The 26,829-nt window shown below is 42.7% G+C and overlaps 2 protein-coding genes across 3 annotated transcripts in view; one reads left to right on the forward strand and one right to left on the reverse strand.

Annotated features, from left to right (window-relative positions):
• CTNNA3 (catenin alpha 3) overlaps nt 1-26,829 on the reverse strand; it is a gene marked incomplete at both ends in the record, with an annotated part of 1,359,521 nt that overhangs the window by 1,268,512 nt on the left and 64,180 nt on the right. The gene's annotated exons all lie outside the window — the stretch shown is intronic.
• LOC308436579 (phosphoglycerate kinase 1-like) lies at nt 4,280-5,788 on the forward strand. The gene has a single exon (XM_080937547.1). The coding sequence runs from the start codon at nt 4,318-4,320 to the stop codon at nt 5,569-5,571; it is 1,254 nt and encodes a 417-aa protein (XP_080793673.1). The 5' UTR covers nt 4,280-4,317; the 3' UTR covers nt 5,572-5,788.

Raw genomic sequence — 26,829 nt, forward strand, 5'->3', positions numbered from 1 at the left:
TTAATACATACAATTAATATATACCAGTATAATTAGACCCAGGCATAGCGGCATGGACTTATAGTCCCAGATCATCAGGAGACTCATTCAGGAGGCTCACACATACAAGGCCTGCCTGTGTTACAGGCAACTTGTTCTCCTACTCCCGTGGCTCCAGGAGTCTATCTGAAGCAGTAAAACAGCCTTATAAACCCTTCTGCCCCTAGTCTCCTCCATTGTCATTCTTCCACACCAATCACAACCCTACAAGCATCCTCTACTGAACAGGAAACTTTCATCCTAACTCCTAAACCACCTCACTCTAAATCTAACCAAATCATCTTTCCTGTTTCTCTTCTCCTATAGAAATCATCCCCTAAATTGGTTGCTCTTTTTGTTTGTTTGTTTGTTTGTTTGTTCTCAGAAATATCTTTATTCTTCTGCTAATCTTGTCCCCACGAAAGTATCCTTCTGCCATCTCCATAAGTCTCCGGAAAAAAAAAAAAGAAAAAAAGCTCCTCCTCAACTCCCAAATAAAATGCCCTGGATTCCTCTAGTCTGCAACCATTTCCTCTCCTGGGCAAAAGGAAGCCCTTTACCTTATCCCTCCCACAGCTCCGCCCACTGGCTGTCTATCCCTGGGACTCCATGCTTGCTGGTTTTGGTGAATACAGGAGCCGCCAGCAGACTGTGTTCTTGAAAGTCACGGTTGATAAGAACTGGGACCCCATTGAAAAACCCGGGGACCTTCTGGGGTAGGTTCTACATACACTTTACTATTGTTCATTTACGGGAAAGGGCACGACACCCATGCATAAGTCTTTGTAAGAAGTGCCTCTCTGCAAGACGTGGGCTTTTTAACAAAAGCAGGTTCGAAAAAGACCCCGTGAAGGAAAGAAATCCTTTGCCCACCTAAGAGAGCGCCCCGTGGAATGACCGACCACTCCAGATGGGCAAAGTTGTGGAGTTCTGCTTCTCTCTCACCTAAAGCCCTCAGCACAGAGCATCCCAGTTACGCCCGTCCAAAGAGGGGGTGAGGAAGAAACAGAAACAGCGCAGATCAAACAAGACTATTCCTTTGAGAAGCTTGGGGAAGAAACAGTAATGAATGCCTAAAGGATTTTTAACATTCCGTGGATGCAATTGCCTGTGTTTTTCTGTCTCTTTATAACCAGGGGTGGGTAATTGAGAGTTGGCATTGATAACGTGGAAGCGTTTATTTAGTAGCAAGCTAGCAAGATTCCGTGATATTCTGTACCATTTTAACTAACAAGACTTTAGGTGTGTGGTGACATTATAAATAGTAACTTCTGATGTTTGGAAGGGGTTGGATTCTGTTGAGAAAGGCTCGCTTTTTCACATAACATTTTCGCTTTTGAAAAGTGGCTCTTTGCTCTGATTCTTCAACCTTCACAGCATAACAGCACTTTGAGCTTTAACTGCCCGGCTCAGAAGCCCCAGCTCTGACGGCCTTATACAGCAGAGGGAGGCTCTGAACCCACCCTTCCCAAGTATCTCGCAGCAAGAGAGTTTGTCCTTTAGATCATGGATTGAAGAGACAAAAGTAAAAGAAATGAGCCAAGATCGACTTCCCAGAAAGGGTTCACCAACTTACAGTGTTAAAAAAAAAAAAATGAAAAATCTCTAAGACAACTAATCCCGGTTTTAAGTGAATAGACCGCTTCTGGGGTGCTCTGCAGCCTTTGGGGGGTTGGGGAGGAAGGTATGGGATTCTCCTCATTCCTACCATACAGCCCCACCTCCAGCTTCCCTTACAGCTAATGAGAAGGTGGGCTTGGCACCTGGAGAAAGAACAACTGCCTATTAGGAAAGGAAATAGTGGGAAGGTGTAGAATGGTATCTGCATTGAGAAAAGACAAAAACATATCTCACATTAACAATAACCACAGACCACCAAACATTGGTTTGGCTTTTTTCTCCAATGTCAAGACATTGCCACCTCCCCAGCTGATGGAGAACAATTCTCCTTGTCCCGAAGCCATATTTTTATTTTCGTTTTTTGTTTTATTCTCACCTACATGGATTTATCTCTATAGAATGCCCACGAATTTATTTTCCACCTGTCAGTCTGGGTCTTTTTTTCCCCCGAATTAGAACATTGGTTTCCTACCAGATTCTGTGGATGTTCCCAAAGAAGAACCGAGACTTATTTTGGGGCTAATTGCACATAATTATCGAACATTCCTCGGATCTAGAGACATGCTGATGTGCACAACCATCGGTTCCTGCCAAAGTACATTTCTACTTCTTCTCTGCGCAATGGTGCTTCTCCTAATCACAGGGAGGCATTATTAGTGTGTCTCACAGGGGAGGTGTGCCCAGATTCTTCTACAAAACATAAGCAATCTAAATAGTCTCAAAGTTGTACCACAGAGTAATGAGCTAGAGTTAACAAAAAATATATATACGAGATTTTTTTGTGAGGTTCTTCCTGCAAGAACTCCATGCATTCTGTCAAATAATCAAATATAATCAATGTACGGATGCTGTGGCATAGGCAATTTTTTTCTTCTAACACAACTTAATTATTATTATCCCTTTATGGAAAAGATTTGGCTCTGGCATTGCTTTTGGATTAGTCAGATATGCAAAAACCAAAAAGTAGGATATATTTTTCTCACCAGGAGGAATTTCAAAGTTGGCAGTACATTCTTATGTGAGTGAAGCCAGAGAAGACGGCACGAAGAAAATGTGACTTTGTCTGTCTCCTGTGGAAGGACAGTGTGAGCTTATGGTAAATAAGGATTGAAAAATATGGCAGTCTTTGAAGTTCTAAATACTGTCATTAATCCTGAGTTAGTGGGGTTCAAATCCCCTGAACCCATGAAAAATCCAGGCCCTGCAGTTCATGCTTGCAACCAAGATGTGATGCTTTGGGGAGGTGGGAGGTGGGAAGCTTCCGGGCCAGTTAACCTGTGCATAGCATCAAACTGCAGAGGTCCTATCTCAGAGTGTGACACCGAAGACGAACGTCCAAGGCTGTCTTCTGACTCTACTCAGGCTCCATGGCATGGGCATGCCCACATTCAACATATACATAAGGCAAAATTAATTAATTTTAAAATCAAGGAAGAAAAAAAACAAAAATAAAAATAAAAACTAAAATCAAGGAAGATATCTAATGTCAGTCTCTGGCCTTCAAAAGCATGAATGCATACATACATATACTCACAAAGGCATAAACGCATGTCCACACCTACCTGCATACCACACACATACACAAAGGCAAATGTATATACATATGTACATGTATATATGCATATGTTACATGTATATATGCATATATGTATATATACATGGTTAAATAAATACATATATATACATGTACATAAATACATATAAGTTTATATGTTTATATGTGTGTGTTATATATTTATTTATTTATTTATTTATTTGAATAAACTCCTGAGCCATAAATTCCTTCCTCTAAATCTAGAACACTAAACTCTGCAGAGGTCTCCTAGCCCCTGAGTGGAGGATCAGGAAGCAACACGTGGCCTGCTAAAGTGTCCACTCCCTGTAATCCACTTAGGAGCCACATGAAAAGGGTCTCCCAATCACAGAGTTGTCACTTAGTGTCAGCCCAGAAAGTGAGAGTCTCCTAGTAGGAGCAGGTGAGGGGGACAGGTCATTTTCATGGGTCATTTCATGACATCCCTAAGCATGATTGCTACGGCTTAACAGTACAACATTCCTGTGATGGTTTGTATATGCTTGTCACAGGGAGTGGCACTATTAGGTGTGGCCTTGTTGGAGTGGGTGTGGCCTGTTGGAGTGGGTGTGGCCTGATTGGAGGAAATGTGTCACTGTGGGAATGGGCTGTAAGACCCTCATCTTAGCTACCTGAAAGACAGTCTTCTCCTGTATGCCTTCAGAACAAGATGTAGAACTCTCAGCTCCTTCAGTACCATGCTCCTACCTCAATAATAATGGACTGAACCTCTGAACCTGTAAGCCAGCCCCAATTAAATACTGTCCTTTTAAGAGTTCCCTTGATCATGGTATCTGTTCACAGCAGTAAAACTCTAAGACAATTCTCCTTAGAAAAATGTCTCTTTTGCCCATTGCCAAAGCACCTTCTGCACATTGATAAAGCTTTTATTGGCTAAGAGTCAGCTGGCCTTCACATCTGCTCATGATGTGTGTGTGTGTACACGTGCGTGCTTCTTCTCTCTAGCAACTCAGACAATCCCCAGAACACAAGTGGCTATTTCTCCTAAGTTGGGTTTTATGGGTTTAAAAAAAAAAAAAGAATATAAAATCATCCAAGATGCTCTTCCTCAGCTCCGGCCGTCTAGACTTCTCTCTGTTGCCAAAATGTCGCTCTCTAACAAGCTGACTTTGGACAAGTTGGACGTGAAGGGGAAGCGGGTCGTGATGAGGGTGGACTTCAATGTTCCTATGAAGAACAACCAGATCACAAATAACCAACAGATCAAGGCTGCTGTTCCAAGCATCAAATTCTGCTTGGACAATGGAGCCAAGTCGGTTGTCCTTATGAGCCACCTGGGTAGGCCTGATGGTGTTCCCATGCCTGACAAGTACTCCTTAGAGCCAGTTGCTGCAGAACTCAAATCTCTGCTGGGCAAGGATGTTCTGTTCTTGAAGGATTGTGTGGGCCCAGAAGTAGAGAATGCCTGTGCCAATCCAGCTGCTGGGACTGTCATCCTCCTGGAGAACCTCCGCTTTCATGTGGAGGAAGAAGGGAAGGGAAAAGATGCTTCTGGGAACAAGATTAAGGCTGAACCAGCTAAAATTGATGCTTTCCGAGCCTCACTGTCCAAACTAGGAGATGTCTATGTCAATGATGCTTTTGGGACTGCACACCGAGCCCACAGCTCCATGGTGGGTGTGAATCTGCCACAGAAGGCTGGTGGATTTTTGATGAAGAAGGAGCTGAACTACTTTGCCAAGGCTTTGGAGAGCCCAGAGCGACCCTTCCTGGCTATCTTGGGAGGAGCTAAAGTTGCAGACAAGATCCAGCTGATCAGTAATATGCTGGACAAAGTCAATGAGATGATCATTGGTGGTGGAATGGCTTTTACCTTCCTTAAGGTGCTCAACAACATGGAGATTGGCACATCTCTGTATGATGAAGAAGGAGCCAAGATTGTCAAAGATCTCATGTCCAAAGCTGAGAAAAATGGTGTGAAGATTACCTTGCCTGTTGACTTTGTCACTGCTGACAAATTTGATGAGAATGCCAAGACTGGCCAAGCAACTGTCGCCTCTGGTATACCTGCTGGCTGGATGGGCTTGGACTGTGGTACTGAGAGCAGCAAGAAATATGCTGAGGCTGTGGCTCGAGCTAAGCAGATTGTTTGGAATGGTCCTGTTGGGGGGTCTGAATGGGAAGCCTTTGCCAGGGGAACCAAGTCACTCATGGATGAGGTGGTGAAAGCCACTTCTAGGGGTTGCATCACTATCATAGGTGGTGGAGACACTGCCACTTGCTGTGCCAAATGGAATACAGAGGATAAAGTCAGCCATGTGAGCACTGGGGGTGGTGCCAGTCTAGAGCTCCTGGAAGGTAAAGTCCTTCCTGGAGTGGATGCTCTCAGCAATGTTTAGTATTTTCCTGCCTTTGGTTCCTGTGCACAGCCCCTAAGCCAACCTAGTGTTCTCTGCATCTCCATTTGGTGTTAGTGCAAGACGCAGCACCAGGAACCCTTAAACAACAGCACAGCATCTCAGCTCGTCTTTGCATTGGGATTTGTCTATGTTCTTCAAGATCCCATTTAATTCCTTAGTGACTAAAAACCATTGCGCACTGTAGAGGGCATCTGTTTAGATTCTGCCTGTGAAAAGAAGTGAGCTGTAAAAGCTCAGCTCTCTGTGTGCAGCCTCTGGTTAGCCTTGTCACCGTTCATGACTAAGTATGGAAATAGAAATTCCATCTAGAGTTTGGAGAAGTTGATCTATTAAACAATAAAGATGTCCACTGGGGGGGGGGGGGGAATCATCCAAGATGAGAAAGGACTGTGTTCATAGACAATAAGCTAGCTATTCATGACTATGGTCTAAAGATAAGCTATCCTGGTCCTTTGATGACTCTCCACAGCAGAGAACAGGTGAACTCTGAAGAGCTGGATTTGTGGTGCAGACCCTGTGACACAGCTACTGCTGTTGTGAGAAGCTGTGCATATAACTAAAGAATGCAGCAGGTCTCCAGCATACTGCCTCTTCACTGGCTCCGTTCCCTAGGTGTCTCGGGATGTACAATGGGAATAGCCATTCCCAAAACAAAGTTGGAGAAATGTCTCGGCACTTAAGAATGCTTAACTGCTCTTGCAGAGGACACAGCACCTACCTGGTGCCTCACAACCATTTATAACTCCAGTTCTCAGGAATCAGATGCCCTCTTCTGGCTTCTGAAGGCTCCTGCATACATGTGGTGTGCATAAACTCATACAAGCACACATACACATAAAAATAGATAAATATCCTTAATAAATAAAAGGGGGCATGCTCAGACTCATAGCTCTAAGAGATCAATAGATCTCTTAGGGAGCCCCAAACTCCAAGGATCAAAGTAGAACATTTCTAGGAATATCACACTTGGGAGAAAAACAGGTGATAACTACTCATACTAACAACCTAATAGGAACTGGGGCATTGCTATATTTGTGAGGAAGGCAAAATATAGAAAATCAGAAACATGGAACTCCCAGAAGTTCTAAATTGGCCACTGGATAACAAGAGACAGCCTGGTAATAATGCATGTCTGACTGAGAGAAGTGGAGGAGGAGACAGGGAATGAATGAACTGAAGCCTGCTAGGGTGTGCAAAGATGACACTCAAAACAAAATGAAAGCGAGTATCAAAGAAGTAACTGGGGAGCTGGAGAGGCGTCCCCGTGGCACTCTGTTCTTGGAGGACAGCTTTGCTCACAGCACCCACACTGGGAGGCTCAGAGCTGCCTATAACTCCAGATCCAGGGTAGCCAATGCCTCTGGCCTCTTTAGTTACCTGCCCTTGTGTACGCATAGCCACTTGCATACACGCATACATACATGTACTCAAAAATAAATTTTAAGAGAAAAAATTGAAGGCATGCTTGGTCATTAGAATGAGTAACGTTCTCTATATGCTCAAGCAGTCAAGCATTTGACCCCAGAATAGTGGTACTGTTTGGAAAGATGTAGGAGGTATGGCCTTGTTGGAGGAAGTGCGTCATGGGTGATGGGTTTTGAGAGTTCGTGGCCTCACTCTATTTCCAATTCACTCCCTGTATTATTTACTTCCTGTCATATGATGTTAAAAAAAAATACAAATCAAAGCAACATACAAAAGGAGGAGTTTATTTGGGCTTATGGTTCCAGAGGATTAAGAGCCTCTCTCCGTGGGGTAGCACGGCGGCAAGCTCCTGGAATGGTAGCAAGAACCGGAAGCAGAGCTCACATCCTCAGCCACAAGCACAATGAAATAGAGCTGTAAAGGATACAAACCTGCAGCAGAGCCACGCCTCCTAAACCACCCCAAACAGTGGTGCCAACTGGGAACCAAATGTTCAAAGGAAAGACTGTGGCGGACAGCTCTTGTGAAACCACCCCAGTCTGCTTAGTGGTTGCGATTAAGGTGTGATCCTCTCCTTCCCGCCCCTGCTGTCCTTCCTGCTCTTCCTTCCACTTCCTGCTGTAGACTCTTGCCCTTCCGGAACATGCCTTTGGTCATGGTGTTTTGTCATGGCAACAGAAGCTAAGTGATACAGCCCTGGAAGAAAAGTACACTCACTCTCTAAGAGCCAAAATCATGACTATCAGATGTCCCTTGAATCGTCTGGTTTCTTGTTGCAATTAATTCCTTTTCCCTAACATGCCTCATTATATCAAATATTATATAAATAGCAAACAAAGCTTATTTTTTGTGGTGAATTACTTGTTTTTTCCTGTTATTGTATCTTAGAGACCTTTCCTTGAGGAACACTTTTTGTCTTTTTTGATATTTTATGTATTTACATTTCAAATGTTATTCCCTTTCCCATCTTCCCCCTCTCCTAGACACTCTTCCCCTGCTTCTATGAGGATCCTTCCCCTCCCACCCACCCACGCCCACCTCAACACCCTGGCATTGTCCTACACTGGGGAAACAAGCCTTCACAGAACCAGGGTTGCTCTTCCTATCCAGGCCACCCTCTGCTACAAATGCAGCTGGAGCCATGGGTCCCCACATGTGTAATCTTTGGTTGGTAGTTTAGTCCCTGGGAGATCTGGGGGTTCTTGTTGATTGATATTGTTGTTTTTCTTATGAGGTTGCAAACCCCTTCAGCTCCTTCAGTCCTTTCTCATACTCCTCCATTGGGGTCCCCCATGCTCAGTCTAGTGGTTGGCTGCAAGCATCCTCATCTATCAGTAAGGCTCTGGCAGTGCCTCTCAGGAGTCATCCATATTAGGCTCCTGTCAACAAGCACTTCTTGGCATCAGCAGTAGTGATTGGGTTTGGTGGCTGCATACAGGATGGATCCCTAGGTGAGGCAGTCTCTGGATGGCCTTTCCTTCATTCCCTGCTCCACTCTTTGTTCTTGCATTTTCTCACATAGGCATTTTGTTATCCCTTCTAAGAAGGACTGAAGCATCCACATTTTGGTATTCCTTCTTCTTGAGCTTCATGTGGTCTGTATTCTGAGTATACCTAAGATCTAGTTTTTCTTTAGAGAAAATTATTCAAACTCCAGTCAAAGCAAAATGGGCTTTATTCAATTACTGAAAATACATTTTATAAAGTTGGAGTCTCGTAAAAAATTAATAGTTTCTCTCTTCCTAACTCAGGCTACCTATGCAACCACAATGGACACAGAAATTAGTCATTTTGATAGAGGGAAAATGAAGCATTATTTTGCACCCTAAGTTGCAATTTGTCATTTTGTTTCTGAGCATTACCCACCGGAAGCCTACGTGGCATGTAATCTTTGCTCTTTTAAGGGAAAGGAAACATCTAAGCACATTGTAAGGCCAAGAAGCAAACACCCAGGTCACCTTCTTGCAGACTGAGATAAGTATCTGAAGAAAATAAGTACCTGGGGACAATCTTTTAGGTTTTAAAAACTGCTTACTCTCACTGTTCAACCAAGTATGTTGCTATTTTTCTTTAAGACAAAGCTCATCAGAGTATTTTAACATAAAACACCATTTTTTGAAATTAATAGACTTTATTTTTAAACAATCTTCCATACTGTTAAAAAATGAACTAGATATCGACAGTATAGAGAGTTCCCAATACCCTGGTCACAGTCACAAAATTTTTCCCATTAACAACGAATATTAATGTGATAAATTCACTAAAATAATGATTCTATATCTATGTATTACCTTAACCAAACTCCATTATTTACAGGAAAAGTCACTTTGCAAGACTCGGGAGTCCTCTCCTTCCCTATGGGAGAAAAATACTCACAAAAGGAATATTTTATAACATAATGTTTATGTTAAGAATTTTATTTTGCAAGGTGTGGTGGTACAGAGGAGGGAGAATTCTGTGATCTCAAAGCCAACCTAGTCTACAAAATGGTCCCAGGCCAACCAGAGCTATACAGTGAGACCCCAACACAAAAAAGGAAAAGAGAGGGGGGAGGGAGAGAGAGAAAGAATACAAAAGGAAAAAAACTATCTTGGTTTTCCCCATTATTAAGACCAAGAATCTACTGTAAGCCCTAGAGGAGAACCTTTGACTGCTCTGTTAAATGGACACAGTATTAAACCGACTCCTGATGACTTATACCTGTGAAGGAGCACATCTCCTAACCCTCATCAGAGAAGCTTCTTTTTGCAATAGGTAATGATGACCATGAAGACCCACAACTGGTCAAAGTACAGAGAACAGGAATCTCCAGAGTACTCAACCCTTAAGCGAGACAACTACACTTCTTACTCACAAGGCTCAGAAATTATTGCAGGTGAGAGACTGGAAAGATTGTAAGAGCCAGAAAACGATAAGGAAACTATTTCCCAGACACAACAGAGCAGCCATGCATAAGAACTCATAGCAACTGTGACAGCATGCCCAAGACCTGCAACAGTGCAAGCAAAACAAAACCCGAGCTCTAATGGGTGGTTGAAAATGATGTCTCACCGCCCCTCCAAGGAACTGACAATGCTAGGTGAGAGAGGATCACTTTTCTTTAAGAATATGGCCCCTGGTATATCTGCCATACTCCATTCAGTGGTCACACACCCAGGAACGTATGAGCAGCAATATTTTGACTGACTAGGTTTAAAACAACAATTAAGGACACAAAGTTGAGTGGGCAAAATTAGAAAATGAAACATTTATCCAGGAAAATATGAGGAGGAGGGTGCATGTGGTCAGGATGCATTTTATTAAATTCTCAAAGAACAAATTATAAAAAAGTTGGGGGTAGGAATTTTGTTTTCTTAGTGAAGCATATATTTGAAATAGTATATGGTTCTTGGCTTCCTTTCTTTTCATGCTTAGTGGTGGAAAGGTTGATTGCCTGACACTCAATGAAAGCAGAACACCAACTAACAGAACTTAGCAACAGAAAACATTCCAGTCCAGGAACTAACCAGGATTGTTAGGAAGCAGGTTTGTTGCCCAAACTCTTAGACACTAACCTATGCAGAAAAGTAAAAAGGTAGGGCAGTTACCAAAGAGAATGTTGCTGTGAATGAAAGCCACCATTGTGTTGGTCATGACAATTACTAACCTCATGATTGTATTGTTTTTGTTGTTTTGCTTTTTAATAATCAACATTAATGGGTTAATATGTGAGAGGAAAAGGTAAGTTTAAAAAGTAAGGGAAAATAAGAATTCTTGAAGTAGCAAAGCCCTCAGAGGATAGAAAGATCCAGTTCACAGCAGTATTCTGGAATACAAAGGGAAACTTAGTTTAAGGACAAGAAACCTGTAACCGTGAGATCTCAAAATAGCTACTAAAAGTCAAGGATCCAAACCAGGTAAAGTGCTCCATCTGGTCGACCTGCATTACACTTACACACAGAACAGTTGTGAGAAATTGCAGTATGAATTCCAAGTTGTCAATAACTAGAGGCATATAGCTCCACACAACACTCCTCTGAATGACATCACTTGTCACTACTTTGGCCAGACTCCCACTGGCTTCATTTCAGAAACATCCTTTGACTAAAATGCCAAGTTGAAATAAAATAACGCATCAAGATTTCTTTATAGGAGTTAACTAATTTCACAAGCCTGCTCTTGAAAGAACTTGCAGGGTCCCTTTCATGAGCCTGACTGCCCAGAGTGAGGAAGAGAAGCAATAGCTTTTAAGAATGTGTTACTCTACTCCGTAAATATGTCCCCCAAAACTTCATTTATAGCTGAATTTGTGCTGTAGCAGTAACGCAGACCCAGAAATACTAACTATGCCATTTTGTGTGTTCTCAAACAACTTCCTAGGTAGGCTACTCTCTTTCCCACTCTGCCTGGCCTTAAATGGTTGCCTCAGTGAGCCAGCTCAGCCCACCTGGATGATGCAAGGACTGCCTTAGCCATTACGTGTAGTATCAGCCCCAGGTCCACAGTCACCACCGATTAATTCATAGCTGTGCAACTAGAGTGTGGGTTGAGTTTATTCCTTCACTGGCTCAAGGACCAGAGAGTAAGGTTGCCAGATATAGCAAATAAAAATAAATCACATTCATATTTAATATCTGGCTCATATGAACACTTTTTAATGTAGGTGAGTCCCATGTGTTGTGTAGGTTGTATGCAGTCAAAATTATTGGAAAATTATTCTTCATTGATCTGAAATTCAAAATTAACTGAACAAGCTATATTTTAACCTTGACCAAAATGATACTTTATGTTCCTCATGGCTATGACAGACATGGATATAAAAGTAACTGATAGAAATGCCCAGTATGGGGACCTCCCCTCCCTACACATACATACGTGCACACTCACCAACATGCACACACTTCTCTTCTTCTTCTCTCTTCCCCTCCCTTTCCTTTCCTTCCCTCCCCTATTCCACTCCTCCCCACTTTCTCCCATCTAAACCTCTGCTACATTCCCAGATATAATTTTCACTGTCTGTGCCTAGATTTGAAATTTTACAGCAGATAGAATTTCATAATCAACAAAGATGCAGAACTATAACTTTTGTTCCTGCCATAAAATTGGTTTGATTTTTGCTCTTAGGGAAGCAACTTAATCTAATCCTATTCAAATAAACTAATCCAAACTCAGTCATCTCTCAGCCTACTTAAGTCTATAACTGAGTCACACTGATGGTTAAATCCCTCTCCAATTTCTCTCCTGATAATCTTCTCACTGAGAATGAGTCTAAGCCAGAGTAGGTTCATAGGGAACTTGTCAGATATATACATATATACACATCCACATGTATCTGCCTTGGTTCTCTATTGACCTCCTTGATCCCACAACACCTATCTGGTCTTCAGCACCAGGCAGTGCTTATTGGAAAGGAAAATGGTTAGTGTATGATCCTCTCAGTTCCTGCTGCCCCCCCATTGGCACTGATGATCCCTGAAATAAGCCACATACTTTTGGAACCAAATTGGTCTGCTGCCTCATATTACTATGTGATCAAGTTCCTTGACCTCAGCTGATTTTTATATTATACTCAAGTCTCAAAGGAAAAGTGTGTGTGTGTCTGTGTGTATGTACATGTGATGTATAAGTGTGTGTACATATGTATGTGTGTGTGCAAGCATATATGTACATGTATATACATATATGTGTGTATATGAGTGTGTGTGTGTGTGTGTGTGTGTGTGTGTGTGTGTGTGTGTGTGTGCTGTCAGGCAGTGATAACTCACATTTTTAATCACATCTTTTGGAAGGTAGAGGTAGATGAATCTCTGACCTTGAGGCCATCCCAGTCTAGAGAGTGAATTCCAAGTTAGCTAGGGCTACACAGAGAAGTCTGTCTCATAAAAGTTTTAATTTAATTTATACATATTTCTTTTATATATAAATATTTATAATATAGATTCATAATATTAATAACACTTCCAGATAATCATATAACTATAACATTAGATTATAAATATAGTTATAATGTTATGAATATATATATATATATAGTTTAAGGTCTATCCCAGAATAGAAAAGAAAATTCTGAACTGACAATGAAAAAAGTCAGTCATTCTTACCCTAAGGCTCACGGGCAGTTATGTACTCTTGGGGGCTCACAGAGGGCCTTGGTTTTAGTGGTCATCTCAGATGTGCCACACTCTGCTGAAATCCTAGCAAGGCTCCCATGCTGGGGCAAGTGGGGAGGTAGCAGAAAAACAAGCCATATTTAAGTTTCCACTCCCCTCCAGCTTTTCTCCCCAGTGTGGAGAGTGTTTTCTGGGGTAACAGGAAAGAGCAAATGAAAGCAATCTGGCTATAGCTAAGCCTCCTCTTCCTACAAGATATCAAGAACTTCTTATTTTTATTATTTAAGTCTGATTTAAAAACTCTCCTGCAGAGTGGGTGGCCCAGTGTGGGAGAAGATATTTTAAAGGGAGAAAGAAAAATAGAGACTATGATTAATGTTTCAAAGTGAAATCCTGAAACAAAATCTTGCATTTTGATTCTAGGAAATTATCTCTTTGATTATCATGTTACTCAGAAATCTAGCTCCCTTCTTGATAATCCTCATCAGTAAATAGCCACCGTGAGCCCTAGAGACTACTCTAGTTCCCTGCCGGAGACTACTAGCTCCCCCTTTGCAATCACTGTGCACCCGTTCCAGTCATTATTGTTAAATGACGTCATCCCGAGTGAGCATAAGGAGTGTGATTTTGGGCTTCTCTTAGAAGATACAGGGAATACATTGACAGAGCGGGACAAGGACCCATAGTCCTGTCAAAAGGTAACCTGATTTCACTCGTCAGTTTATGGCTCAGGTCACAGATCCATCGTATACTGTTAAGTAAGTTAAAGAGCTATTTATAGCTTGAAGAGCAGGTGCTCAGAATTCCTCAGAATGAGATAGCTTCACTGCCAAAGACTCTCCAGAAGACAATGCCTCCTCATGTCTCCACTTCTCTGTTAGTTGCTGGAGTGTGAAAACTTACAGGTGCCCTAGCTTCGTCTCTGTTGCTGTGATAAAATACCCAACTCAGTGATACTTAAAATATTTATCTAACAATTCCTGTTTACCGGACATTACTGGGGGTGGAGTTAAGGCAATGGGAACTGAAGGGAACCAGTGTCATCCACAGTCGAGAGCAAGAAGAGAATGGGTACCTGCACACTTACTACTCTGCTCACTGACTACCCTTTGTGCGGGTTGCAACCTAGGGAATGCCACCACCCATGGTGGGCTGCTACTGCGCACTCTGGTAGACCTAATTAAGGGGGGAAAATATCTCTCACAGGCATGTCAGCAGACCAACCTGGTCCAGGCAATGCCTCACTGAGACTCTGCCCCTTGGTTAACCTAGGTTCTGTGAACTTGACAAGCAATGACAAAGGTGACATCCATAGCAATCCCTCCGTTGTGATGCACGCAATGGTCACTTATGTTTTTCCTGTCAAAGTGAATGTGACTCTACATCAGAGCACATTAGTAGAAAGTATTTTTATATAATGAGAAACTCCGTGTTTTTCCCGTAAACTGGCTTTCTTTGTAATTCTAATAGAAAATGGTTTCCATGCATAAAGAGCATAGCTTTCATCTTGCTGTGTGACCATTTATATGTGCCTTTTCATTTTCATCAGACTGGCCTCACACTGGTGGGATTTTATTCATGAATATATTGCTTGTGTTGGTGCTTAGGAGGAAAATGGTTCTCCAAATAATAAAGTACTTTCTGCCTTTACTGAAGGTCAGCTTCAAGTCAAAGCCTTGTTATGATTTAATACACGACCTTATTATTTTTAATGCACTTGCTTTAACAAAAAAGAAAAAGAAGAAGAAGAAGTACAAACATCCCAAATAACTGCCAGGTAATCTGAGTTTCCTTTTAACAGGAAGCTATCACACCACTGTCTGTTCCATCCCGGACCCAAAGGAACCTTCTCAAACCTGCTATAGAACTTAGGTAAGGGGGACATTCGTGTGGATGGCTAGGAATGAAATGGGCTGTGGTTTGACCCATATGGCAGTGCGTACCTGTAATTCCAAACTGGGGTAAGAGGGTCCTGCGTCCCAAGTGTGCCTGAGCTATCCAACAAGACTCTGTCTTGAAAAAAGAAAATATTAGGGCTGGAGTGGTGGCTCCGTGAGCAAATTATTTGCCTCACAAACATAAGGACCTGAGTTCGATCTCCAGGACCCACATTAAAAGGGAAGGAGCGCCAGTCACATAGCTCAGCAGGCAAAGGTGCTTTCTTTGGAACCTGACAACCTTTTAGTTGGATCCCCCAAACCTACAATGAAAAGACAACAATTTGTCCTCTTACCTTCATGCAGGCATCATGGTACATGGCATAGATGCATATGCATGCACACACACAAAGAAGGTAAAGACAGTCATGTTCTCGGGGTGTCCTAGCCATCTAGCCTGACATTGCAGTGAGTTTAGTTAGAGGCCCTATCTTAAAATAAGGTGGGAGGAACCTGAGGACCAATAATCAAGGTTGTCGATTAACCTACACACAGAGAGAGAAAGAGAGAGAGAAAGAGAGACAGAGAGACAAAGAACAGGATAAAGTAAAAAAAAAATGAGTTATGGTTTTGAAAGCACTGTTATTCTTACAAAAAATTTTTTAATTGTTTACAAAAGATTCAATAAACTCTATTACCAATATTTCTTTGACAATTTCAAACATTGTGTTTTGATTATATTCACCTCCTGCCCCAGCTTCTCTCCGATCCACACTCTACCCCTGTTTCCTACCCACCCAACTTTGTGCTTACCCCCTTTCTTTTCTAAAATCCATGAAGTCCAATGTGTGCCACCATATATTCCTAGGTGTGTAGTCTTCCAGTGAAACCTGGTCAACCCACCAGGGCATCTAACTAGCCTGGAACTCACCAAATAGGGCAGGCTAGATGGCCAAGACACCCCAAAATACAACTGTCTTTGCCTTCCCTGTTCTGGGATTACAACATGGCCTTAAACACACATACATACTCACACACACACTCACACACTCACACGCACACATACATAAACACTCACACACACATATACACACACTCACACACACATAAACATAACTAAATGGTGTGTGTGCATGTGTGTGTGTGTGTGTGTGTGTGAGAGAGAGAGAGAGAGAGAGAGAGAGTGTGTGTGTTGGTAGCACCAGAAGCTACATCCTTAAGGAAAACTGGCTCTTCCTCTCCTGGCTGCTATCATTTCCCCATAACTCTCCAACTAGTAGTAAGTCTTCAAATCAACATCCCCTCTCCATGCTGGGACTTTACACTTTGTTATTGCTCGGGCTCATGAGTGCTGCCTGCTGTCATAACTGCCAGGAACCTGTATGTGCGGATGCCTCTGTGCCCTGTGCTCACCGACCTCCTCTGGCTGTCTTTTTGCCCCCTCTTCCATGATGACTTATGACCTTTGGTTGGGAGAAGGGGTGATATCAAACCATTTAGGGCAAAAACAAGCCAATGACCTCTTAGCACTTCCCCAATTCCATCGATTTTGGAATAAGTTCACAATGAGGGGTCGCAAACAAGGACACCGACCATAGTTCTAATTGATAACTGTAAGTTATATATCATTTCCAGTGCCTATATCTCTTCTAATAGGCTCTTAAGAGAAGTTCAAGACAACATACAGTTCACCCTCCATAACCTATGTGTCTACCTTAACTGCTTTTTTATTATTCTGAAGTGGAAGTACCATTTTCTGTTCAGTAACTCTCAAAATGAATGCTTTAACACCAAAATACATTTTAAAAAAATAATAAACACTATAATTTACATACTTTTTTTAAAGCCAATTACTCGTGCTGTTCTAGGTCATTACTGGCTTTTCAGTCTAGTGTAAGAGCTTGGTGCGTGCTTCTGCGGACGTTACTCTCTGACGGCCCCGGGAACTGCTGTGGTGAGTCACTTGTCTCACACACATAAGGCCACGTTTGGTCGACAAGAGGAGAGGAAAGAAGAGAAGAGAGAACGAGGGAGGGGAGTAGGTGGGGGGAGAAGGTAACTGAAAGGAGACTCCAAAAATTTGGTGAGTTGCTTTCTATGTTTAATTTCTCCACATTCACGTGTGATTTAGATAGAAAGGCGGGACGTTTTGGGGAACTTGAGAAAGTGAAGAAGGTCCTCACCGGGGAGTCTGCTTCAAGCCTCTTGCCATCTTAGCAAGAAGAGTTCCAGCACAACTAACAACAACTCAAGGCCTTCCGTCTTCCCCAGCTGCAGGCCTGCATGTCTGCCTGCACCGAAAATACCCGTCTATACCGACCTCCGTATGCAGCCCTTGTGGCTCCCGTTTTTTACCTGATCAGACGTACAGTTTACCCAGATTATTTACCAAAAGAGAGAGAGAGGAACAATGTCTCTCAGCAAGCTTTTTGTGATGTAACCTAAGAAAAGCCCAAGTGGCACAGATGGCTGTTGTGAAGATGTTTGTGACTCTTCCTTAAGGAGCCAATACCCACGCTTGGGTGTGTACTATCTTTTCTAACATCATTTTTCCCCTTGACCCTTTGTGGGGGTTTGAATATTCATGGCCCCTAGCGAGTGGTACTGTTAGGGGTGTGGCCTTGATGTAGGGAGTGTGTTGTGTGACTATGGGAGTCTGCTTTGGAGGTCACCCCATTGCAGAAGAGACCTTCCTCCTAGCTGCCTAAGGGTTCCGGTTTTCACCTTCCAATCAAGATGTAGAAGTCTCAGCTCCTCCAGCACCATGTCTGCCTGCACGCTGCCATGCTTCCTCCCATGATGATAATGGACTGACCCTCTGAAACTTAGTTAAATATTTGCCTTTCTAAGTGTTGCCTCCGTCGTGGTGTTTCTACGTAGCACTGGAAACTAAGGCACCCTTAGAGTTTAGAACCTGTAAATGTCAAGGCTGGAGAAATGGCTCAATGACTAAGAACACTGGTGGTCTTCCAGGCCCCAGGCTTGACTCTCAGCACCCACCTGGCAGCTCACAACTGCCTCCAGTCACAAAGGATATGACGCCCTCTTCTGGCCTCCATGGGTACTGCACATGCATAGTGCACAGACACACATAGGCAAAACACCCGTATGCATAAAGTAGTAAGAGCTGTAAGCAGCCTTTAGTAAACTGTGACTGTGCTCTTCAGAAGCTACCCACACTCTGAAGTGTGGTTTGATCCATTTCTTGATCATCTTCCTCTTTTTAACAAAACCTCAACTATGCCTCACAGCGGCTAGTCCTGAAATTCTTCCCCGCATCAGTTTGCCTAAGCTACAGTTCCTACATTAGGGACGCCTCCTGAGGCCAGCGAAGGTGACAGTATACACCTTTGCCTCTGTTTCCTTGCTGCTGGCATGCTCATTACCGAAACCACCAAGAGGACCGCAATTATTGTCCATGACTTTCACATAAAAATTGAAAAAAAAAAAATGGCCAAAACAGTTGATTACAGAGGACTATGAATCTTTGTCATTACGCTAACCAGTTAGAATAAAATATGCAATTAACATTTGGAAGCAGACAAAGGACAAAAAAAAAAAAAAAAACCTGAAAATAATGTAAACAGCTTCATCCTGAAATCGAAGTACTTCCAATCAAACATGCCATACAACATTCTGCCACGGGTCATCTGCCGGGGCTGTGAGGCAGCCACAGACCATTACCTATGTAATTGCAGATCTGTCTAATAGGCCCGTACAGCTCTTTTGGAACAAAGCTTTTATAATGGAGTTGATGATATATACTGAACTGTGATGCTACCAGATGCTATAATATTAGGAGCTGTGTTTATATTGATAATATTAGTGTGTGATAACTCTGTATGCTTACAGCCTCCCCCCAAAAAAAATGAAAAATTAGACTCAGAAATAAAAAGAAAAACACGATGTGCATTACAGCTTGGTACTGAGATATCTTGATATAGTAAATGATACTAAAATTGTCCCACTCGATATAGCTTATTTAATCAGTGAGTATCACCATTCGGCCATAGAACAGCTACTTATAAAAATTCTAAGATGCCCAATCTTAAATGGAATTCTGACTCTGAAAAATACTGATGACACTGATTTATTTTATTGCTTCTGGAAACCAGTCTATGAGAGTGAAACCAAATCTGTGTGAAACTTCTGCACCGCTGAGTGGAACACACCCAGGAAGCCCTTGGTCTTTCTCCTCCCCCAAATGTATTTCAGCAGAAAGGGTTTCTATAGCAGGCTGGGTTTGGAGAACAAGACACAATGTAAAAGTTGATTAGTTTCTTTTAAAGTATGCAAGCCAGAATCTGTCCAGATCTATCACAGAGACAAAAAAAATTAGTATGTTGTTTTTTAAAAATAAAGGAGCAAACTGAACTTCCCTTGCATATTAAATCAGCCCTCTGGCCATTAGCTCCTGACAAACGGAAGGCTGCAAGGCTGTGCATGTATTTAAAGTCCACTTTCAGAGCTCTGGCCTCATCTGAGCAGCCCTAATCCTCCTGAAATTTAGCTAGTAGCACAGTAGACACTCTCCTAGGGCCACCATTAACAGCAGAAGTGGTGACAATAGCAGTGATGTTCTCACCTGACGAGGACACAGCGCAGATCACCATGACGTCCTTCTCAATGCAAAGGGAGACACACACCTGGACACGTGAGCTTCATACGTTGGAGATGGTTTTCTTGACTTACATGGTAAGTGGTGACTCAGCCTTATTCTTTAGAACAAAAGCTGCTGAGGGAGTTCCAGTGCTCCTGCCAGTTTGACCAATTCCAAGTGGACAATCCGGGGCTAAGAATGACCACCTTCATCTTCTTCTTCTTCTTCTCCTCCTCCTCCTCTTCCTCCTCCTTCTCCTTCTTCTCCTTCTTCTACCTCTTTCTTTTCCTTCTCTTTTCTTCTTATTTTTTCTTCTTTTCTTCTTATCTCTTCCTCCTCCTCCTTTTCTTTTTTTCCTCTTCTTCATCCCTTTGAACTGCTCTTACATGCACTCTGTCCTCTTTAATTTGTGACGAGGTAGGACACCAAAGACAGTTTCTACAGCGATTGAAATATTACGGTCTACAAAAACATATTCTGTCCTTTCACATGAAATGTGAGTTTCAAAACTAGAACTAAAACGATAAATTAAAACGACAGACTTTTAGCTACACTGCAAATAAATAAGGAATGATGGAGGAAAAAAATAGAATTTATTCCATGGACATTCAAAGGCTCGTGAGAGACAGCTATGAATGTGCCGATAAGTTAGGTAGTCTAGAAGAAATGGACGCATTTCCAGAGAGATGCACTCCACAAAGACTGATCTACGAAAATAACCATGAAGATAAAGAAAATTTGAGTAGGTTAATAAGTAGGAAGATTAAGGAGGCAGTCACAGTAATCTCCGGAGCCACAGACAGGCAGGGTCTCTGAGGTTGAGGCCAACCTTGTATACACAGTGAGTTCCAGAAGGTCCGGGCTAAATGCTGAGACCCTGTCTGGGGAAGAAGAAGTTGACAGTGACAGTAGCAGCAACAGAGTCTCCATCAAAGAAAAGCCCTGGGCCTGGAGGCTCACTTCCGAATCTAGAAGTCACTTAAGGTGGGGCTAATGCCGATCCTTTGCAAATCCTTCCAAAAGACTTAAAGGGAGTAGCCGCCTTCAAACCAATTCTATAAGGCCAGCATAATCCTGATATGAAAGCCGGATGAAGACAGTACCAGAAAAGAACATTGCATGCCAGTTGTCTTTGATAAATATTAAAAAGTGGCTGAACCTTTTATCACATGCTTTGCAGGTTCCCCAGCAGGACCATCTGGCACTGCTGGGGTCTCCAACTTGGTGGCCTTACACCGCCTCTGTGAACTCAAGCACGGTTCACTCTGCCACCCCTGTTGTTTTTGTCCCGGGTGGATATGACCGCCCCGGCGTGTTGTTTTCACTCACTTCCCCTTGGCATGTTGTTGTCAACCCTTAGACACACACACATCCCAACTCTGTGGCGGCTTTATGTGTTCTGCCACCACATCCTGTGAGCTAAATTAAGTAGTCACATCAAAGAACACACCAAACTCCTCTGATCCAATAAATATAATATGGTTTGCCAACCTAGATAAGTCAAATGACCTTGTACAATTCCATTCCTTATAAAACATTTATAACAACCTTATTTATGAAGAGATGCACTGAGAGAAACATCCACGTCTGCCACCAACCACAATCTAGTGGGATTTGTCCCCAGAACAAAAGAGTAGTTTGACATATGTGAATTAATGAACATGCTATACTTTGTGAACAGAGCACCGTACAGAACCAAATGAATGTCTCAGTCCATGTAGGAAAATCTCATAAAATCCACTGTCATTAGGAAGAAAGTCTTTCATAACAATAAATTTCTCAAGAAAAAAAAAACTAGATATGGGGAATAAAACATATTTTAACCTAATAAAGGACAGTGTTTCACTTGGAGTTAAAAATTGAAAGTGTTTCCTACAAAATTAGAAGCAAAACAAGGATGTTTACTCCTACCACCTCTGGTCAGTGCAATTCTGCAAATCTTAGCCAAAACAATGGAGGAAATGCAATGAGGGACCCTCGAGTCAGGAATGAGGGTGTCTCTCTATCGTAAGAAACCACTCTGGGTCTTCAGGAAGGTCAGTGCAGAATGGGGACAAATGGCACTCTCCTGAATCTCCACGGGTCTCCCAGAATCGTGGGAGTGACAATGGAGGACAGGGAAGGGATCAGGATCACTGTCAACTGGAAAAGGGAGGAAATGATGAAATACAGACGTCCTAAAGGTTAGATGTATACTCAAGCAACAGACTCTGACTTAGCGTCCCGAATCGGGGAGCAGAGGAGGGGGAAACCCAAGAGCCCACTCCCCCACACGGCCCACTCTGGACCACAGACTAAAGAGAGGAAGAAGGTCTCCAGTTGTGAACTGCCACCGAACAAGAGAACAGATGGGAGATCTGCAGGGAGCTGTGAAGCTGGTACTTAGAGGGGCTCGTTGCCTGCCAGGCTTCCCCTTCTGTCTGGAAGGAGGAAGGATAACCACTCTGAGATTTCATGCCAAAAACAGCTCCAGTGAGGAAGACACAGAGTACAGCTCTGCTCAGCTTCTAAATGGCGAAAGGAATCCCTCTCCACTGCAGAGAAGCTATGACCCCAGCAGCCGTAAAAATAAAAATGTTGAACTGAAACAACACAGGTACATGGTCACAAATATACTCCGGAAAAAACTGGGAATCATTGACAATGAAAAAAGAATTAATTAAAAAAAAAAAAGGAACAGCTAAGATGGTGGTAGAAATAGAACATTCAGTGACAAAGTAAATGGGTGTGTGTGTGTGTGTGTGTGTGTGTGTGTGTGTGTGTCTGTGTGTCTGTGTGTTTCAATTAACAAAGTTGAAAACTAGAATTACCCAGCAAAACAGAGGGGAAGCTGAGGGTTTGGGGGTTCTAGAGATACCTACTGGTCCATGAAAGTGTCAAAACTATACATTGGGTGGAGCTGGGGATGAGTTCAGTTGGTAGACTGTGTAGCTAGTGCACATAGGATCCCAAGTTCAATCCTCAGTCAGCAAGAATAAAGTAAAAATAGGAAGAGGTACAAACACACTTTAGAAAAATGATAATAATAAAATGCTGGGGGGAACCACAAGTAAAAGAATTAAATGAAATTAAAATTAAGTCCATGTTTCTCACCCTGCAGGAAAATCGATTCAAGGTGGATCAAAGACCTTAATGTAAAATCTGAAACTGCCAGGAAAACGTAGGCAGACAACCTCAAGATATAAGTACAGGAAAGGATTTTCTGAAGAAGAGGAAAAGAAACTTTAATTGCACAGGAAATAAGACTAGGAACTGGTAAGGAGGGTTACATAAAATTATAAAGCTTCCGCACAGCCAAAGGAACAATCAGCAGACAGAATGGGAGAGAATATTTGCCAATTATGCAACTGACAGTGATTAATCTTAGCACATACAAAGAATTCAAAAGCCACTAAAAAGGCACATGGAGGAAGTGAGGACAACCAATGAGATACTCTCTGTGAGTGTCTTAGGGTTCCTGTTGCTTTGATAAAACACCTCGACCAAAAGCAACTCCGGAAGGAAACGGTTTGCTTTGCTTATGCTTCCAGATCACCGTTCATCCTCCAAGTTAGGTCCAGACAGAAACTCACCCAGGGCAGGAACCTGTATGAAGGAGCTGATGCAGAGGCTATGGAGGGGTGCTTCACTGGCTTGCTCCCCATGGCTTGCTCAGCTTTTCTCTTATGAGAAACCAGGGCCACCTGCTCAGGAATGGTCCCGCCCACAATGGACGAGTCCCTCCCCTATTGATCACTAATTTTTTTAAAATGTCTTACATGCTTGCCTACGCTTGATCTTGAGACTCCTCTCAATTAAGACTCTTCTCCCGAGACTCTAGCTTGTGTTAAATTAGACATAAAACTAAGCCAGCACAGTTCGGTTGATATCAAACTGAAGAGGTTTGGGGAGAGCTGTCTGATGCTACCAGTGAAAAGCTGAAGTATGGGGAGACCACGAGCTGAGGCATGTGAGTCTGGTGAAACAACTCACAGGTAAACAGCTTTCCAGTGGCAAGTAGACCAAGTTTGCCCTTCACTGAAGACCAGAAACAACGAAGCTACGAGCGCCTGGGCTAGGCACGTATGTAGCAGACGTGCAGCTTGGTTTTCTTGTGGGTCCCAAGTAACTGGATCAGAGCTATCCTGTTACCTGTATGTGGGATACGTTCATCTAGCTGGGCCGCCTTGTCCGGCATCAGTGGAAAAGGATGCACCTAGCCTCCAGGAGACTTGCAGTGCCAGGGTGAGCAGGTGAAGGTGTGGGGGTAGGGGGTGGTTGAGGTCACCTGCTCAGAGGAGAAGGGGAGTAGAAAGGGGAAAGGATTATGGCAGGGAGTGACCAGGATAGGGAGCAATGAATGGGATGTAAAGTAACTAAGTAAAATAATAATAATAATAATAATAATAATAATAATTTTTTAAAGAAGAAAAGAAAGAAAACATGTAATGAAGCATGACATTATGTAAACATTTGTTGTAAAGACAGGAAGGCTCCCCACCCAGGGAAACAACCTTGGACTGTGAAGAAGTTATGGATCTGTCTAAGCAATGTCCCAACAGAAAGCTGAAAAGTCCACAGACACTTCGAGTAAGACTGAAGAATACTTCAGAATATCTGTATTTGCAGGGTGATTCCTTTGGACCTACAAACACTCCACCTTCATGGAGGTCCAGCAGCAGCTTGAACTTACTATCATTAGAAGACTCGATGCTAGTAGAGAACAACAAACTGGGGGGGAGGGGAGTTAAAATTTTAATAGCGTTAAGGAAGAGCTGTGGGATGTTTGATAGCACAGTTAAAGATGATGATGAAGATGGTGTGATCGGAAGTGAGAAGAAGGTGCATCTCCCGAAGGAATAGCACATGGCAAATTAGGAGAAAATATGGGATGAGCACGTTTAATGTCATTAGATATTATAGAACGTGAACGCCGACTTTTAACAGTGGGCTGATGGGGGAAATGTGCAGCAATGTCTCTTTACCGGTTGATGAAAGAACCAGGTAAGGAGAAAACATTTTTTAATACCAAATACCAAGAGGAACACCATCTACTCGTTAAAAATGAAATGGTTCTCGAGAGAAGAAACAAGAATGGCCAGTAAACATTTGGGGAAATATGCAACCTCCTTAACCAAAATAAAATGCAAGTTAAAACCATTTTGAGATTCTGTCTCATTCCAGTCAGAATGGCTACCATTAATACAATCCACAACTGATATCAAGCACATAAAGAACTCGGGAGATAACCAAGTAAGTCAGTCCCGAAGTGACCAGCACAGACACCTTTCTGTGACTAAGTAAAATAACAACAATAATAATAATAATAATAAGGAAGAGTGAAGATGCCCAGTGGGTGTTCCCAATGATGCTCGGTAACACTCGTCACCCTGCAAACCAAAACCAAAACATGCTATCACCACTAATTATTGAGATGGCTATAACAAAAAAATTCAATATGCTAAATGCTAGACATAACTAACAGGAAAATCAATGCTTATAATTGGTGGGAATGTAAATTAGTAAGGCTACTGTGAAAAACCACATGGGGTGTCCTCGAAATGCTAAAATAAAACTCAGAGGGGTCTAGCCGTTCCACTCGGGGGTATACATATCCAGAGACATTAAATTACTATCTTAATTATTTTTTAACATTTATTTTTGTGTGTAGGAGTATTTTTCCCACTTGCGTATATGTGCACTGTGCTATATCAAAACACCCGCTCACCCGTGTCTGCTTCAGGAAAACATGCTTAGTCAAGGCGTCCTTTCACCTGCACGCTGGGTACAGGTGTGACCATGTCCATGAGACCCACCACCTTGCACAACTAGTCTGTGCTAAAAGTAAGTTAGCTTCAGAAGAGTCAAGGTGTTTTCACTACTAACTGTCCTGGGATTTGGGTCTCTCCACGCCAGCTCTCATGGATAATCCTACAGACTTGGGGGGTCTAGGACTTGGGGGTCTAGGGCTTGGGGGTCTAGGACTTGGGGGGTCTAGGGCTTGGGGGTCTAGGGCTTGGGGGGTCTAGGACTTGGGGGGTCTAGGACTTGGGGGTGTAGGATTTGGGGGGCCTAGGACTTGGGGGGCCTAGGACTTGGGGGTCTAGGGCTTGGGGGATCTAGGGCTTGGGGGTCTAGGACTTGGGGGATCTAGGGCTTGGGGGGCCTAGGACTTGGGGGTCTAGGATTTGGGGGGCCTAGGACTTGGGGGGCCTAGGACTTGGGGGGTCTAGAACTTGGGGGGTCTAGGGCTTGGGGGGTCTAGGACATGTACAAGTAGCCACCATACCTAAGGCTGAAATGTTTTTCCACCTCCGATATGCCCATCAGCCTAGTAAACTTTAAAACAACCCATAACAAAGCCTTAACTATTTCAATAAACATTCCCCACTATAAAGGAGCCGTAAGCTGCTTACAAGGCAAGTTACCATGCAGTAAACAACCTTGCAAAAGAAATTAATAAATCTTTGCTGGTCCATGAAAATCAGCTGGAATGTGCTCTGCTCAACAGCCTCCCACCTAAGTGATCAAAGTGACATCAATAAACTGAACTCTGAAGACAGCGGACAGAAACAGAACCGTGTGCCTTTGACTTAAAATGTGTCTCTCTGGCTTTACCTTACGAATTTAATAGAAGATGCGTACGAGTCCTGAGTGTTAGCCGCCAAAGCAGAAATCAAATTTAGAGGGAGAGTCTCTTAGAACACTCATTTTGAAGGAAAGGGCTCATAATTTTCTTCAGATTTTAACTATAGGAAAGGAAATTACCCCATAAAAGATCTGTGGTTTATGAAGTAGTGAAAAATGGTTGGATGGCTAAGGCCATAGCTGGATTAGGGAATATGAATAACTCAGAATCTGCTGACTCAGAATAACCCTGAATAATTGATGCATTCCTCTGTGTGTGTACATGTGTTCATGTGTGTTTGTGTGTGTGTATGTATGTGTGTATATTTGTATATGTATATGGGGGTCTATATATTTTTCTTCAAATAGCATTATTTGATTCTTCTTTATGGGTGGACAGAATGCTGTTGTACATAAAGTACAGTTTCTTTCTCTGTTCACCTGTTGCTCGACATCCAGGCTGGTCCTGCATCTTGACTAAATCTTCTGTACATATACGGGGGGGGGGCGGTGTTTGAGTCCCTTCCATGTTTTTACATACGGGGAAGACTGTTTTAAATATGCATAATACCATCTTTCCAGTGTGCGCACCAATAAGCTGTGTGTCTGAAAGAATGAATCGTGTTGGGGGGCGGATGGA

This window comes from Micromys minutus, assembly GCF_963924665.1.
Source record: "Micromys minutus genome assembly, chromosome: 25".
In the NCBI taxonomy this organism is placed as follows: domain Eukaryota; kingdom Metazoa; phylum Chordata; class Mammalia; order Rodentia; family Muridae; genus Micromys; species Micromys minutus.

Coding starts and splice junctions, on each gene's coding strand:
- LOC308436579 (XM_080937547.1), top strand. CDS start 4,318: ATGTCGCTCTCTAACAAGCTGACTTTGGACAAGTTGGACGTGAAGGGG.